This window comes from Strix aluco, chromosome 2, assembly GCF_031877795.1.
Source record: "Strix aluco isolate bStrAlu1 chromosome 2, bStrAlu1.hap1, whole genome shotgun sequence".
Taxonomy (NCBI): domain Eukaryota; kingdom Metazoa; phylum Chordata; class Aves; order Strigiformes; family Strigidae; genus Strix; species Strix aluco.
This window is the reverse complement of record NC_133932.1, coordinates 91,362,913-91,380,446: the sequence shown is the minus strand read 5'-3', so window position 1 is coordinate 91,380,446 and position 17,534 is coordinate 91,362,913. Positions and strand designations below refer to the sequence as shown.

Here is a 17,534-nt window from a genome sequence, read left to right as displayed (position 1 = left end):
CTAACCTGGAATAGGTAGAGGGTGTATGATTTGAAGAATGAAAAGGCATATCCCTAAAGCCCCCCTGCCAGGAGAAAGAAAGATACAGAGCTGGAGCACAAATAAATGACAGTGAACAACACACAGATTACAGTGGGTTCCTGGAGAACGTCACTCGCCTAGCTTGGCCTTCCTGAATACTCTCCACAGTTTCTATATTTGAAAGAAATAAAGAGGAGTACACAGGAAACATCAGAACTGTAGCATACTTTCCAATTCAACCTTAAAGTTTCTGAGCCTATGGCACTGATTCATACCCTAAAGTTCCTGACTCAGAGACTGCTGAATCCTTAAATTCTTAATGTAATCTCTAAATCTCTAAACCTCATGCTAAAGGTGACAGAAATAACTGAGACTCACTGGACTCTAAAAAGGAAGCTATAGTGACTAACTCAGATCTAGGTACCCACACGTTGCAAATGCTGAAAAAGCTAAGTGAAAGGAGTCACATTTTTAACTTATAAAATGGCCAGTAAGACTGATGTCACCCTACTGATAATTAGCTGCTCTAAAATCCTCAAAGAAGGGTTTCTAAACTAGGACCCCTCTATTCCTCTACCCACTTTTGGGTAACAGGGCCAAACCCCCAAACAAGTTTTGAGCATGCCTAAACCACAGAGGCCCATTACAAAATGTAATCAAGAAATGTTATTACTCCCAACTGTGAATGGCCTCAGTCAGGTCTCCCTCATCTAGAGTGAAGGGGAATAAAGTTCAGATCTCTTCTTCATACAAGAGGAGAGAAGAGTCCTTATTATTTGGCTACTGAATACTTTAGAGTAAACTCAGTCCCAATCACTCCTTTATGAGCTGCTACACTTCCAAGTATGCAAATCCACATCTTGGAGGACTACACTTTATCTGACTGACATGATCCATTTCCTTTCTGTAATACATAGTTACATATGCATTCCAAGTAGAATAGCTTAAACAAGAGAATTCAAGACTCACTCCAGTACACCCAATAACCAGCACTACTGGAAAACTATCAGGTATGTGGGAGATGGAGCCTAGAATACTCTGGATATGCATGCAAGTTGTCATATCTGAATCCAGAGCTTTCAGAACTTTCCTATTAGCTTCTGCAATGGTTTTAGAGAACCAGTTATTAGCAAATGCAACAGTTTCATCGGTGAAGGTCTTGAATGGCTAGGAGCTGCTCAGACAAAACTATAAGCATGTGATTCTAGTCAGTCTGCCATCTTCTGTTTCTACTAATCTCTCTCTTTTATTCCTGGCCAAGGTCTCTGCTCAGCTTTTCATTAAGGACAGGCTCTCCCATGGGAGACAGAATCCCATAAAACAAGGACCACAGAGTTTGCTTCAAAGACTTGCCCAGTACTATTTTAAAATGCTGCAGAAAAGAATCCACTATTTCCCTGACATTTTCCCACTTACCCAAAAGCCTACCTACCAACAATGGCTACAAGTGATACTGGCAACAACCCTTAAAAAAAAAATCTTGAACAAATTACCCCCTCCCCAATTCACTCCCAATATACGTTGCATCTTATACACTGAAAGATGTGGGGTGCCTTAGAAAATCATAGGGGCATATACATACGAGGCACCATGTTAATCCTGGCATTTACTATCTTCTGAGTACTTGTCTTTGCAACTACTGATTTTTTTGGTCCTAGTTTTTATATGCAATTTCCTAAAAGGTTGTTAAAGTAAGCAGAAACAAAAAATCCATCATGAGGAATCACAGTGGTACCTACAACAGACCTTTCCACTCTAGTCACTGGAGCAACTAAAGCAAAGACTAAATATCATTTTATGCATGGACCAGCACTGCCGAGTGATGAGACACACTTTAATTGTAACTCTTAACTGAAGATGAATTGTGAGATTCTGAAATCTTGTGGTCAGAACCAATTGTAGCAACTGCAGAGAAGTCCCATCCAGTTTCAGCATATTTGAGAAGGGATCTCCTTAATCTAAGCACAGTGAATGGTTTAGAAAATAGGACTCCAAAGCTGAACACGCTGAAACAGCTTTTAAGAGTAATCACAGAGGAAAGTCTATGTTATTTAGGGTGTCTCACTGAAATAGGTACAGAATGAAGGAAAACAAAAACAACCTCCCAACTAAACACTTTTCCCCTAAACATATACAAAAACCTTTTTTTTTTTTTTTTTTTTTTCCTCCTCCTCTTCCTCCTCCTCCAATATTGTTTCTGGGAAATAGCTGAAACACTTTTCATCAAATTCTTCTGCTAAAAAACTTGCCTGAAACAGATACTTTTTACTTTTCAATTGGAGTTCAGAGTGCTCAAGTCTTAAAAAGCTAGGCTTCTAAGTTAATAATGTAGAAAATGACATGCAATTATTTACTTCTTAAATTTCTGGTACAAGTGACTTATTTAAAAGCTTATTTCTCAACTGGATTTCTGTTTAGCAGAATCAGAACTCAGTTCCTACTGCTCTTAGACTAAGACTCTACCCAGAAGACTAGACCTTTTTCTTCTTGAGATCAACTCACATTTAACAGCTCAACCCAATACTAACTGTAATAGAAAGCAATGAAAAAAAAATGTATCAGAAGTATCTGAATAACCTCCACGTTATTATCAGAAAGACTTGAATATCCTCCATACATTTAAAGGATAGAAACTTACTGCTGCCATGTCTTTAATGAGTTTAATAATGATCTCTGAAATCTGTGTAGGTGTTGAACCCTTCATCCACCAATGGCTTTCACCTCGCCGGATATAGCTGCAAAGGACATATGGTAATACATGAAGTAAATTCAAGTAATTAGTTACTATTTGTCAAAATCCAACACAAAGAAATAGTGCACATATTCAGCATATGATAGGTTGTGTTTTTGTGGTGCTTTTTCTTTAAAATCAAACTAATAATATGACTCATACCATCAAAGTGTTATACCATTTTTTCCATTTATAGAACAAAGGTCATAAAAGACAACATAACTGACTTCAAAGAATGTAATTATTTTGTGCCTTTAGCTTGAGAATATACACATATTTTTAAACAAACCTGGAATTGAAGATCATTGGAAGTGTGACTGTAGTAACTCCTTTGCCTGCAGTAGTGCCAGCTGTCCCTGTTATAGTAGTTCCTTTGGCTTTTAGCTGTACAGTGAGAGCTTTAGCAATGCATCCCAAAAACATGTCTAAGATACCCAGTTTATTCCAATCTCCTTTTTCTGTTGAGTGAATGATATCACTTATATCTGCTGGTGGAAGAGACTTCACTCCTATAATACTAGCCAGGCGACTAGGGGTTACCTCGGGCAAAACACGTCTTAATAATGATGTTACCTGGAGAAAAAAAATCAGAACACAATTCTTACCAAGATAGCTGGAGTTTTTGAGCAAAATCAAATAAAGTCTTTCTTTTTCTTCACAAGTTATTTCAGTAAGAAGGACTGAATCTACTTTCTGTACTTAAATAACACCTGGAAGAAATTTGGTAAGGTTTCTACCTTGCTACCCAGTGAGACAAGGCCAAGGAGTCCAGAACCAATCTCACTCAAACAATACTTAGTGTTCATATAATAATAAAAATATGCTCGGTACTGTACTTATGGTAATAGTGATACAGCTGTTTGTACAACTCTGATTTGCTTGCATATTACAAACATGTTACCCACTTTGCATATAATCTTTAGATGCTAGAAACTCTGTCGTAGAACTGTTAGAGACACTTTAGACTTCTGGAAACAAAGTACTTGACTCAAGGTGCTGATAATCATGATACTCTTTTCTTCCTCCACTAGTTTTCCTTGCGATATTCTAACTGAAACTTGTTGAAAAGGAAATCTGTGCCAATTGCTGTGGATCTAACAGCAGCTGTCTTGGAATTATATGCTTCAACCTTACCAGGTGGTGGAATTGGGGTTGAAATTGGATATATCATGCAAATTTTGGTCCCAACCAGGATGTATGAAAGCTTAAGAAGTTAACATTTCTAATTTCTCAAGCTTTCAATATTCTCTTGAAAAACTGTTTACATTTTAAGAAAAAAACCCTGCATTTTGCATGTCTGCAATATATCAGAATTACTAAGCAGGGCAGTATCTGCCTCTAGGAAAGTTAAGATGTGATGTTGTTACAGTTCAGAAAACTGGAAAATGAAAAGTAGAGAGTGTGAGACACAAAAACTTCTGAAACGGGAACTAAAAATCCACCTAGAGAAGGAATACCACCTAGCAACAACAAGCTAGTGCATTAACTGTACTAAAGCAAATATTTTATATGTCTATATATTTATATTATATTATGTGCATATGAACACACATATACTCAGAAAACATTCAAGTTCAGAAAGAAACAGATATTAAAGCTCTATCTGAGGATACCGAGAGTAGAAAGAAACAGAGTTCCACACTACTACACTCATAGCCCGAGTGCAAGACAAAGATGCTAAGGACTCATGCCAGATCAATAACAGCCACAGCTAATTAAATATGAAATATCAAACAACACTGGATTTTTAGGTCCTGTCCATTTGACAGACATTTCAACCATTCTCTACTCATGCAAGGTCTAATCTCAACCAGCAAAGCCTCTGATTCATCTGTTACGATATTTTAGCAAGACTGTCCCATAATTATGGATTATGGATTTTAAAAAAGTTATCCCATAACAACTTAAATTATTTAATCAGTAAAATAAAAGTTATCCCATAATTCTAGCTGTCACTGTGCACTGAGGTCAAACATGATATTAAAAGGGCAAGAATTAACTATGGCCTCCTCAAATCATGTAAATGTTTACCAACATTTGGAGCACATGCAGCACATATAAATGGGGGTAACTGTGTAGCTCTCTCAGGCCCTTTCCCCACAGTGAAGTGGCATGAGATCTTACTAAAAAATAAGCAGTCACCTCACTAGCTTCCTTCCATACCTGAAAACTTAATTGCTTTTTCTACAGAATTCTTATTTCCAACAGACAAATAATATAAACCAGCTTTTAAACTTCATACATTTGAGAAATGAGACGTTATAACTCTGATATTTAAAAGGAGCACCTCTGGTTCTTGCAATTATATGTAATAATTCTTGACAGTACTGTCACTGTCCTTCGTAAGTAGACAAATGCAATACATGAACTTTAAGAAGTCTTTTTAGAATGTGGTAAGTCACACAGGTCTAAATCCAAGTACTGCCAGTCACAAGGCAGTGCCAACTTCAGAATCTGAACTTTCTTCTTAAAAAGAATTCTGAGTCACTGCAACAGAAGGACCTGACAAACTGAACATACGTAACAGGACATGAATGAGTCTGTTGAAAACATGAACAACTGGGCTACTGTGAGTAAGATTCACTGAATACTGTGATGTTCAGATTCACTGAAGAATCCTTTGCAGTATCACTTCAAAACAAAGACTGTGTGCTTACGTAAAAGACCCCCATCAGGACACACAAAATGACTAATCGCTCTTGTGTATCCTACTTCATTTCAGCAACAAACCCTGCCACGCAAATCATGTGTCCCTCTGATGTATGGTTTGAGAAAGCAATTTATACCACAGTATTCAAAATCCTTCAGAATAAAGAGGAGAAAGGTGAAGAGTGGTATTACTCAAAGGCATTTCAGAATAGTTTGCCGATTTAGGTTCATGATGACATAAGTGTTAATCAAGCAATTTTGGGTTCCTACACCTCAGCTCTACCTCTTGGAGACAAAGCATTACAAACTTACTCAAAAGTGAGTTTTAATTTTGTAACTGTAGCCTTCATTGTCTTCAACACTATGCTTCCTACAAATAGTTTCATACATAAATTGCAGTGGTGCTGGAATATATATGTATTTATATATCAAAGAGTTAAAATTTTATCATTTTAACCCCATTCAAAAACTGGGAAACAACTCCAAAACCTGACACTCAAATTCCAAGACGACATTCTGTGATTTGTTTTTAAATGTTCGTAAATTTCTATTTGCAAGAACAAAATGAGTTGCTTTATTTACAGTTATCTATGTGAAATATAGCGATGATCTGAGTATGATTGGGAAAACACTTTTGAAGAGAAAACACAAAACTACATTTCACAAAAAAGTTCAAATATGTATTACACTATTGTGCACACAATTACAGGATTCTAAAGATAGACAAGGAACAGTTAGTACTCACCTGCCTCTGCACCCTGGGAGAAGCAGTGTGTAGCAATGAGAAGAGATCCTGGAGCAGGGTCAGCTGCTGAGCCAGATATTGCCGGCCCACATTGGAACCACTCAGTGCCAGAACCATTGACAGCAGCTCAAAGCAGTAAGCGTCAGAAGAAGCATCTTCATCGTTAGGCTGCGAGTTCGCGTTCTCTTTGCTAGAGATGGCATGCTCCCACTCTTCACGCACACGGGTCGCTTCCATTCGTATGGCCTGGACTATATGAGCACACACCTATCCAAACAGAATCCAAATACACAGTAACTCTTAAGAACTTTCAGAAAGTGAAAGAGACTCTGTGTTATGTACCTTCACAACTATGACTAAAATAGAAAGCCTGTGAAATTTGGCCTGTGCTTAAATTATTTTCAACATAAATTCAAATAAAGAATAAAATTTAGATTTAGAGTAAAGATTCGATAAAATTCTTTAGAGTTAAGATTTAGATTCAATACTGAATTTGCTCACCTTCGTTCTGGAAAACTTCATTGAAATAAATGTTTTTTAATTGCACTTCCTGCCTTTTAATTTGTTTTAACATAGAATTCAGATTAAAAAACCCACAAAACCACTAAACAAATACATTTACTCAATACTCACAAAAGAAAAGGACTTGGTAAAAGACTTAGTCTCTTGTTTAGTTTACTGTTCAGGAAGCTTAGGAAGTTTTAGAAACCATGTTTTCATTTTTCCAATAGCATGTTAAAAAGCATATTTAAGAGATTTTAAAGTTTGCTAAGATGGGTTACAAAAAAAGTAGATTCTGCATGACTTACTAATCTAAGAAACTTCAAAATTAACCTAATACTTCCTGTATTACTCTGAAAATCTTTACAGCAATATTTGTCTTGTGATAGGTGTAATAAAGATAATATAAAAGATGCTTTAGTTGGTGTATTTTAAAAAAAGTCAGTGTTCAAAAGAAAAAGCATACTCTAGCTACTGCTTCATGTTAAGAAAAACAAAGATAAGTAAGAAAAGCACAAACTCAAACTTTCACTGACTGCAGGAAAGTGTAATTTAAGAATCTATGTACTGATTACCTTTTTAGGATTCATTTTATCAAACCTAAATACTTTTTGATGACAGAAATGGGGAGAAAACGTGCAAAACTAAGAATCTAAACTCTGTTGCTGAACCTCTCCTAGAAATTTGAGAGGGTCTACTATTATGCTATTAGCAAACATGAATAAGTACCTTTTACAACTGAATTCTAAAACTGCTTTAAATTGAGCCTAATAAGATAGGGGATTTTAACTTATTAAAATGGATTTTTTTCAGTGTCAATTTCAGCAGATTTTTCATATAAAACACACACACATACTACTTAAAATGTAAACCAAAATTTGATTACAAAGTACGACAGAAGAACTCAAAGCGTCAAGTAAAAGGTACTATATTCACTGAAAATGAGCATATTTATTACAACACATTTAATACTCAAAGCATTTCAGAATAAACAAACCTGCTTCTGCAAATTTGTCAGTTTGCTCCGGCTGAATATGATCCCTACCATGTGCTCCTTCAGGTCTGCATCTGATGTTGCCTTCATAAAAAAGCATATTTAATATTAGATCAAGAGTTTCAAGAACACTTCCTAATTACTGCAGCAATTAACATGGAATATCAACAAACTTTGTTCTAAAAGTTTGTAGCTTTTTGCTACAGAGAAATAAGATACATAAGCAAGATCAATTTAACTATGGTTAATAAATACCTCTTAGATGTATTTACTTTCTTTCTAAGAGGAAATTTGAGCATGAAATAAATTAATCAATAAGCAAAACAAGTGAAGTACAATTATCTGAGATTCAATCTCTTCACGTAGCTTAATACAATCACTGATTAAGTCCTTATAAAGCAGGGCACGGAATACATTTTTCAATTTATATATTTCACAATAAAAGAAACAGGGAACACACAATTAAGCTATCGCACAGCAGGCGTGAGAAAAATACACTTTTACAAAATTAGTAATTCAGTCATGGAACTTATTGCCACAAGATACTGGGTAGAGGAAAACCATGTATTATCTGAAAAACAAAATCACTTTCATACAGTCCAATTTTGGCTATTAAACATGACAGTCCAGATACAGTGACCTTTTCAGGAACACTTCTTAAACTAATCCTTGCTGGAATACAGGAGAGTATAATGGGTAAAAAGGATGCTAGTGCAGTTTCTTAATACTTTTTCTCTAAACATCAACAGAGCCCCTCTTAAGGCACAAGGCAATGGGCAAGAAGGACTTTCAGGTTGACCATTACTGCAGGTGCCAAGTACTTCTGTAATTGTAGGCATAAATTGCACCACCATTGCTACGATGTTTCCATTAACGACATGCTCCAATTATAATTTACTAATAAAAAAATTAATGATAATTTTAAAAAAATACGCAATTGTGACTTTCACTTCTGTTTTGATCTGAAAATTATGTAGCATAAGACATAGGACAAATACTGAAAACCATGCTGGATAATTTTTTCAGCAAAGTATTATTGATAGAATACAAATAAATACATTGTGTACTTTTTCTTCTCCTTCTGGGGAAGACAACAGTGCTTTCTCTTCTTGTTCTGGCGTTGGTTCAGCATCTCCAGAGATGAGTTTTCCAAATACCTGGAAGAAAGACAGTGACAATTAGCTTATCTCAAAGACAAACTTGTGCAGATGTGACATTTTACATTAAAACATAAAGCACTAAAGTCTACAGTTTATATAACTTTCACCGTAAACACATCATTAAAATCCCACCTGGGATGTAATAAGTCGGAATACTCGCAGTGTCTCAGATTCACAGTTTCTTTGTTGAGCTACACTTGCAGAAATCTGGCCTGCTATTTTAATGCTTTCACCATCTTTCCATCCAAGAATTTTCACTTGTCGAACTCTTAGTGTGTTCTCTGGACCCTTCAATTCAATTTTGATGATGTGATTATCACCCCCAGGAAGTTCACTTGTTACCCAGCCAATATGTCTTGAATCCAAGTCTACCTATTAAACAGGAATACAAAGATGGGAACTGACATTACATCAAACAAAAAGTCACCTACCTCTAAACAAACCCATCATGTATCACTGGAACCAATACAGGGTTTGCTATGAAATTTCCATCCTGAGAAGTAAGACTATCATATTTAATTATAAAAATATTCAACCTCATGAATTCAGATTAAAAAAGTTTTCAAACTTAAAAAAAAAATGACATATAGTAATTTATTTTTTGTCTTTAAAGCCTATTAGAAATAGTGGCCTATCTATCCCTTTTATCCTCTAAGCAACAGTTCACACATTCAAAAAACCACTTTGAACTAATATTTCCTCACTACTTGTAATTTAAAAAAACCTGCCATAATTTAACCGAAAATATAACACACAATTTCATCCTTATTCACATAAACCCCTGCCAAAGAAACTGTAACTGTGGAAGTCAATGTCTGACTTAATAATTGTAAAAAAATCAAATTAAGTTAATTTTAAAATAAATATAGTTAAAAAAAAGAACGTAAATAATGTTGTATGATTTAAACTGTGATGTCACTACTGGAAGCCAAAACCTGATAGGGTGCAGCGACTCACATCATTGCTCAGAGCAACCTTGAGTGGGCCTAAGTTACACTTGGCCCTGAGCCAAGTGAGCCACCTCTTGTATCCATGGGCTCATTTGTAATCAAGCTAGTATCTGTTCTTTCCCATTTCTACGCTAATTCTCAATGTCTGCACCAAACTATGCTGCAGCAGACAAGGCTTTTTTTTTTTTTTTCTTAAAATACTTGAGCCAGGGTATGCATGAGTTATGGTGTAGTATATAGGTGTGTTTGAAGATAAAAAACCTGTTGGAGAAGTGTCCAAGGATTGTTCAGCAAAGAGGAAGCAAAGCTGCATCAAGTCCTGCCTGTCTTCTGGGAGTGAACCACCCCTGGAAGAATGCCTGGGCACTGTGTTTGAGCAGACAGAAACAAGGCCAGGGAGCAAGCTAACAAGCTGTATGAATGACCATGTGTCCAGTGCCTGAGCTCTGCTGGGGCCTTCTTTGCTTTCGCTGGATAGCCAGGCATACCAAGTGAGTCCTCTCAAAAAAAAAAGAAATCTCCAAGAGGAGGAGGTGTGTCCCCATCTGTATTTTGTATCTACACACATAGACTCACAGAGAAATCCCACACACAAACTTTTTATCTGTCTACATATATATATGCACTCTTACTTCACCATTTAGTACAAGCCCACTGTACTGAAGTTTTGTTTCTTCAGATTTGTAACAACACCCTTTGGAGCTGCATCTTTGTCTTAAATGTTCTCTAAGGGTAAGAGGTAGAGAAAAACAAACCCTCTCTGCCATAAGACAATGCTGCTTCTTTAAGAATTTTACCACTGACTGTCAATAACCCAAATATTAAAGTTTTAAGCCCAAAATGGCAACTACCTGCTTGAAACCTTAAATACCTTTGATGGCTCACATCAGTGCCAAAATACAAAACATTGTTCTCTGTGTAAAAAACATGCATCTATCATTTGGCTCAGCAATAGAAGTACAAAGACTGAATACCATTCTGAGTGTGAGTCACCGGACAGAAGTCTTCAGCTACCTGAAGTTGAGAACTAAACTGTGTGCTATAAACGTGTATTAGACCATGTAACTAGAAAAACTTGTGTGAGCATAAATGATTTATTTTCTCCTTTCTTGTGGCATTTTAATTCTGCTAACTCTTTAAGCTGCATTTCTCTAATGAAAAATGATTCCATGAAGTAGATAAAAGGCAATGACAGTGCAACACTAGGAAGCCAGGCATAAGAATACCTAACAACATGTAATACTACTTAATGCAATTATTTCAGGTATATTCAGATATGCATACCCTAGAAGAAATCAAACAGCTTGTTGTACCTTATAAAACACAACCTAAACAGTCTTTTTGGAAATGTTTTACATGATCATTTATCCTTTCAGCTGTAGTAATAAAAAAAAATAAAAGGAACATTTTATATTACCCTGTTCTGTTTCAGTAAAAGCTAAAAGCTTGAGCAATATTCAGTATGTATAACTGAATTCTATCATTAATAATAGAGTCTTTTCCAAGAATGATGCCTGATACTTGTAAAACAATTTACCTACTGTAAGAAATGGAAAATATTTGCTTAGAAAAATCTCTGCTATATGCAGCCAAAAAATGACAGCAATTTTTCAGTGACAACTGTTAAAATGTTTACCTGCTTTATTCTGCAGAGATCTTCTACTGCCTTGCCAGTTAGGAAGGTCATTGAAGTTACTTTGTTCTGCAACAGACAAGCAAAAGAAGTACAACACACTTCAACTGAGGACCATTCTGACTATTTTTTCTGTATTATGAGAGTATGTACATAAAAGAGAAACACGTTGTTTCGTTACAAAAAAAATATTTTCAAAGTGATCAAAACCAAGCACAAAGAATTCCAAAGCACAGCTCTCAAAAAAAAAAATTGCTCCTTGTATTAAAACCTGTAGTTGAATTAAAGACATATTTCTAACATTTCTGTACAGATCAATCAACATGAATGTAGGAAGTCTAGAAAATATTTTGGATTTTATAAAAACTCCTTGTTTGAATGCTTCTATAGAAATCGTGTGGAGGAAAAGTAACTTATGAATAATTAAATGCTTGAAAATGCATCCAAAATTGCATGTGCCACTGAGAATTAAGTTTCCCAGTCTTCGGTTCATGCAAACTGCGAATTTAGTTGGATTGGTCTGATCATGTCAAGGACTGCTTTCAAAACCACAGGAATTAGAAACTTTACTCTGAAATGTGAGCTTCTGAATTAGAATTACAAACTGAACTGGACAAAGAAAACTGTGGTTCTTGATTGACAAATACATACAAATTTGACTATGCACCTTCAATGGGAGACATTTAATCTCATTTTCCTCTTACCCCAAGATCTCTGGAATTGTCTACATGAACACACACGTAACGTGCGTTGATTCCTTTTACACAGTTAATTGTGATGTTTTTAGTTTTGTTCTTATCTTCATCTCCTGACTCCCAGAATGTTTCTGTTGACCCATCTGTTAAACTGCCAATCATGGCAGGTCGGCTTGATGTTTTAATGTCAACAATGCTGGTTAGATCTTTTAGACAAACCACTATACACAGTTCCTGTGAAAACAAATGAAAATATGTAAAATAACTGAAAGTGAGCCAAAATACAGGCATTATTTACAATTTTTAAAGCCATACAGACATTTCTCTTCTGAGGAATATGCTCTCTGAATTAAAGAAAAAATTTGTCATTTATTGGTTCTAATTATTCAGCCCTTTAAACCAACGGAAATATTAATAGCTAACAGATGAATATAAGTAAATGCCTAAATGTATTAATAAATGGAAGAAAACACTTAAAAATATTCATTGGGAGTATTAATTTGTGCTCCTCAGAATAACAGAAGGAAAAAAAAGAAGATATAAACAAGTAAGAAATGGAAGTACACAGCATTTAAAAAATGAACTAAATCAATGAACCAAATGAATTAACTAAATGAACTGTAAGGGATCAACAAACACCTTATTTGCAAACAAGAACTTAAAAGCACTGCTCCAAAATCTAGGTTTGAGTGATGTTCAGGCTAAGGGTCACTGTTTGAACCTCTAAAGCTAAATATGAGAACCTGAATATCAGCAACAAGATCCCAAACTGAGATACATTCAAGGAAATATGACATTGCAGTAAAGAATGTTTTAATTCAAACAGAATTATCATAGGAAGTACAGGCTGTTCACAATTGATTTCTGCTTCTGAGACACATGTAATACTTGCCTGATTCATGACTTCAAAACCAGACTGAACACTGATACTAAAACTCTCTTCACTGTCTCCATCATCAGATTTAGACAAAATATTGTTGATATGATGAAAAACATTGCTCTGGTGCAGGAACTGGTGATCAGATTGTTTGAATTTGAGACTCCAGCACCTGAAAACACATTTAGCAGACTTTGAAATTTTGAATATTGTTTATAAGACAAAACCTACCAGTGAAACTTCTTGAAATATTTTCTATAAACCTTTAACTTCAAATTTTTGCAGGATCTTAAGTGTTTCTATGCACCTTTTTGAAGAAGGCAGGAATAAACTTTTCTTAGAATTTTAACAGTGAATAGAATCATTCAATTTGTATCTTTTGAGACAGAGACACAGGAAAAAGTTCAAACAGTTTAAGGATACTATTCAGATGACAGATTTCTGAGCAAAAGGTATTACACTACCACGCACATACACACAGATTCTACCATATTATTCAATAATATGTGGCTTTTTCATAGTGGATATAGTACAGAATTTAATAATATTATTTAGATGTATAAACACATACATACACCTTTTACATACATCTTTCCTATGCATAAGGATAGACATGCTCCTTTTCACACAGGCACATAAAGTTGTTTCAAACTTCCTATCCACACTGCAAAAACTTTTCATCTACAATGTTACAATGTTTCCAGTCTCTTAAGACTTTTCTTAATTTGTGCTTACCTTAAGGCCATTTGCTGTAATGCACTACCACTAGGAAGAGACATCATAAGATCAGAGATTGTCTGCAGAAGGCGATGAAAAGTGTGGGGTAATGGGTGAGCTGCTTCGCCAGCAATCACTATATCTGACAGAGGATGTTCACATACTCTTGTGTCTTTTTCCTAAGATGCAAAGCAATTTCTATGTTGTTAATAGACTTTCAGACAAAAAAGGTTAAATAAATAAAAATATTTGTGATATTTAGTTTAATAACAACTGCAACAATCCTATAATGAATGTGAACTTCAAAGCAGTTCCTGTCAGAGAATTTTTACAACAGCAAGTTATACATGAGAAACTAACAAGGAATTTGGGAAATATACTGTATATACCACATATTTCTCATGATTTACAGATGTGAAACATTACACTGCAATAATCTGAAAAAAAACAAACTAGAAAAAAATAACATATTCCAGCTGTAAATAACAACTTCTTTGAGCAGCAAAACTCAGCCATAACAAACTTGCTAATTAAGCTAAGGTTATCAGCTGCTTTATTTCATTAGATATGGAAATAATGATTCTTAGTTAAGTTGTGTCAGTATCAGAATGGCTTTGCACTGGGAGCCAAGTTCCAGTGGGCAGTGCGTACAAAGGCAGTGGCAGAGGACCGAAAAGGGTGGGGGCCAGCAAGGTGTGTGATGGGGAAGAGTAGCAGAGAAAAGGAAGGAGGTTCTGACCATGATATTCTGTTTCAGAAGGTAGGGAAATACTCATCTACAAAGGATACGACTTATTTCCTCTGCTGCTTATTTAAAAGAAAATCTGATCCTGCTTGAACCACGGAACCCAGCTGCATGTCCCCCAACACACTGACATCCAAAGCCAGATTCAAGCTTCGTATTTTAAACCCATTAAATTGTATATGTATATTCTGGCAAGTAGGTTTCCCACGGATCTTGACTGCTTGAAGGACTGGAAATGCTATGGTATTATTAGAAATGAATTTTAGGCACATGCTTGACTAGACAAGAATCATCAAAACAGACATTTCTTTGTATTTTCCCGGAGGGCATGATGTGATAAAGTGTTCTCAGCATATGAAGTAGGAAGCATGAGATTGAACTCTAGGCATTCCCCTTCCCCCTCAAGGGTCCTATCTACACAGATAGCACACTGCTCCCCCATCTCCCCTGCAGCTTAGTAATTCTTGCATTTTGTTTTGCTTTAGCAAGGACACTGCCATTGAACCTACACCTTACACGAAAAACCATTTATGGTTCTAGATCCCTATCCTCCATTTTTACAGAATTCATCACTGGGGTTTCTCACCCTCTCCCAGTATATTAAAGAATATGTAAAAATATTTCACATAAGGAAATTAATCCCAGTTGTGGAAAAGCCTTGGATTTATTACACTGTGTACATGCATTTACATGGGTTTTTTTATTGTATGATCAGACTACTGAAGGAAGATTTTGTGATCTGAATATACATCACCTCAGTGATATTTAACACTTAGCTGAAAACCGTTGCCAGTTTCTTGTGTGCCATAAAATTAGTCATCCTGGCCAAGTGACCAAGGGAAATATTTAAGTTCCCCCTTCAAATTAAAAGAAAAGCAGCATTCCCACCAAAGAAGAAGTGGCTTATTTTAACATTTCTTTCTAATACCCTTTACCTTTCAGTCAGTTGTTATCCAAACTACATCTAAGACAGTATTTGTTTATTCTTTTATATAGTAAAGGTCCCTATTTTGGAGGCTGACCAGCATAAGGACCAGTGGGAACACATTTCCCTCACTCTAGCAGTGCTTTTCATGTAGCAGTTGAAATTATTACAAGGCAGAAAATTGTTGGAGCCAAGCACAGAAACAATATTCAGAATATAATACACAGAGCTACTGAAAATCAGCTTTAACGTATACATAGAAGAATTTGGTACACTTGAAAATAAATAAGTAGAATTATAAATCTGCATGTTGATACAGTAACATGGAATAGTTGATATCCCACATAAAATTTATTACAAGATTACAGTTGCTTTATAAACAACTGTAGCAATGTACCAGGGCTGCAATGCTAAAAAGACTCATTTCAGAACTTCTCATTTCAAAGCTGGATTAGATTTGAAGTGATAAAAGTTACCCCAATTTACTAACTGCACTAGTATGATTTCTTGAGCTATTGATTGTGGACATAATGTTTTCAGTTAGAGCTAAATCTAGAATAGATTGTATAAAGATACCTTTCAGAAGACTGATATGTTAGACTATACCATTTTACATGCTACATTTTCAGAACTAACTACAGATTTTTCTTAAACAACTAAATTAACTATATCTAGTATATATATAATTAATTACATATATAATTATTTTTATGTATATATTTCCTTAAATTAACTATAGATTTTCAGAATTAACTACGGACTTTTCTTAAAAGCACTGAAAGAGAGCAGACAGTACAACAAAGCTTCTCTGAAAAATATCTTCTCTTCTCTCTCATCTTCTTGGGGGGCAAAGGAGGAAGAAAAAGCAAACAGTAAATTTTTTTGTTACTAAATTAGCTATGTGCTTGCATTTTTTTTTCCTTCTTTCCTGTGAATACTCACACAAATAATACATTAAAAGACTGTAATTCATCAGCATACAAAATCTGGTAATTTTAGAAGAAAAATTAATTTATCTATGACTATCAGAAGAGTTCAACTACAATTTAAGACTAGAAATTTTCATTCCATAATTAAGGTTCTGTTTCACAGAGAGAGGATTAAGTGGTTTTTTTTGGTTCGTTTGGTTTTGCCTTTTTTGTTTCTTTGGTTCGTTTTTTTTTTTGTTTGTGGGCGGTTTTTGTTGGGGGTTTTTTTGTTTGTGTTTTTTTTGTTGTTGTTTTTTGGGTGGTTTTTTTTGGTTTTTTGTTTTTTTTTTTACACATAATAAAAATATTTCTACATTGACTACAAAATCAACAGAGATAATGTATTTATGAAAGGAATGCTGAGCCTCACTTACTTGTTCTGTATTTTCTTTATTTGATTTATTTTCTTCATCCTCCTCTTCTTCAGGTTCTACTGGTGCAGGAGTCAGGGAAGCCACAAAATGCCATAAAATATCATGAAGAGAAGTTGTTTGAATGACATTACAAAGAAGCCAGTTGAAAGCCTAAAATAAAATACATACAAGGAGTTATCAATTGGTTAAGCAAATCTGGAGTAAAACAACTTCTTAAACTGTTTATATAAGGAGATGCACTGATGCTTTTGGACAGGCAAATAATAATGTAGAGGTCTTCAAGTAAGACGCATTGCTCTATAGCTAAACCAGTTTATTAAAGTGACAACTATATTGCAGAGAACATAGCAAAGTAATTCAAAAACACCATACACAAAAACAAGTTCTTTGAAAAAAGCTTTAAGGATGAAAAAATCAAAATTCTTATGTATTTTCAGAGATTATTACAGGATGAGGTGGCAGCACTCCTTACTATTTAAACTGGTTAACAAAGTAAAGAACCTTTATAAGTCTGTTGGCTGAGTTTCGGTTTCCTTGTTTGGTTTCTGCCATTGACTGAATTCATCAGAACAATTATGCCACTTCAAAAAAAAAAAATCAACATAATAAGGAAAAAAAGGTTTTTAAAAATTGTAACATTCTTATAAGGTCTTCTAAAAGCTGCAATAATTCTGCATGTTGATGTTTGGAAATTTGATGAGTGGTGCTTAACAGTAGAGGTGTGGTTTTTACTTTATCTGAGAAAATCCACCTATATTTTTGCAAGTTACAAATATTTGAAAAATACCCATGCTCTATACAAGTTCAGAAGTAATTTTACTAAAGCTTAGCTGAAGTTAAAAAAAAAAA

The 17,534-nt window shown here is 35.0% G+C and overlaps 1 protein-coding gene across 21 annotated transcripts in view; it reads right to left on the bottom strand.

Annotated features, from left to right (window-relative positions):
* Nucleotides 1-17,534, bottom strand: part of MYCBP2 (MYC binding protein 2) — a 204,488-nt gene that overhangs the window by 14,046 nt on the left and 172,908 nt on the right. For 19 of the 21 annotated variants that reach the window (XM_074815495.1, XM_074815481.1, XM_074815485.1 and 16 more), the window contains 11 exons: nt 16,686-16,835; nt 13,692-13,852; nt 12,972-13,128; nt 12,089-12,313; nt 11,388-11,453; nt 8,934-9,173; nt 8,700-8,798; nt 7,645-7,725; nt 6,147-6,413; nt 3,042-3,325; nt 2,660-2,756 (listed from right to left, as the gene is read on the bottom strand). In XM_074815495.1, coding sequence (XP_074671596.1) covers nt 2,660-2,756; nt 3,042-3,325; nt 6,147-6,413; nt 7,645-7,725; nt 8,700-8,798; nt 8,934-9,173; nt 11,388-11,453; nt 12,089-12,313; nt 12,972-13,128; nt 13,692-13,852; nt 16,686-16,835 — 1,827 coding nt within the window. The remainder of the gene's footprint in view (nt 1-2,659; nt 2,757-3,041; nt 3,326-6,146; nt 6,414-7,644; nt 7,726-8,699; nt 8,799-8,933; nt 9,174-11,387; nt 11,454-12,088; nt 12,314-12,971; nt 13,129-13,691; nt 13,853-16,685; nt 16,836-17,534) is intronic. The other 2 variants (XM_074815477.1, XM_074815499.1) reach the window with 1 other exon arrangement.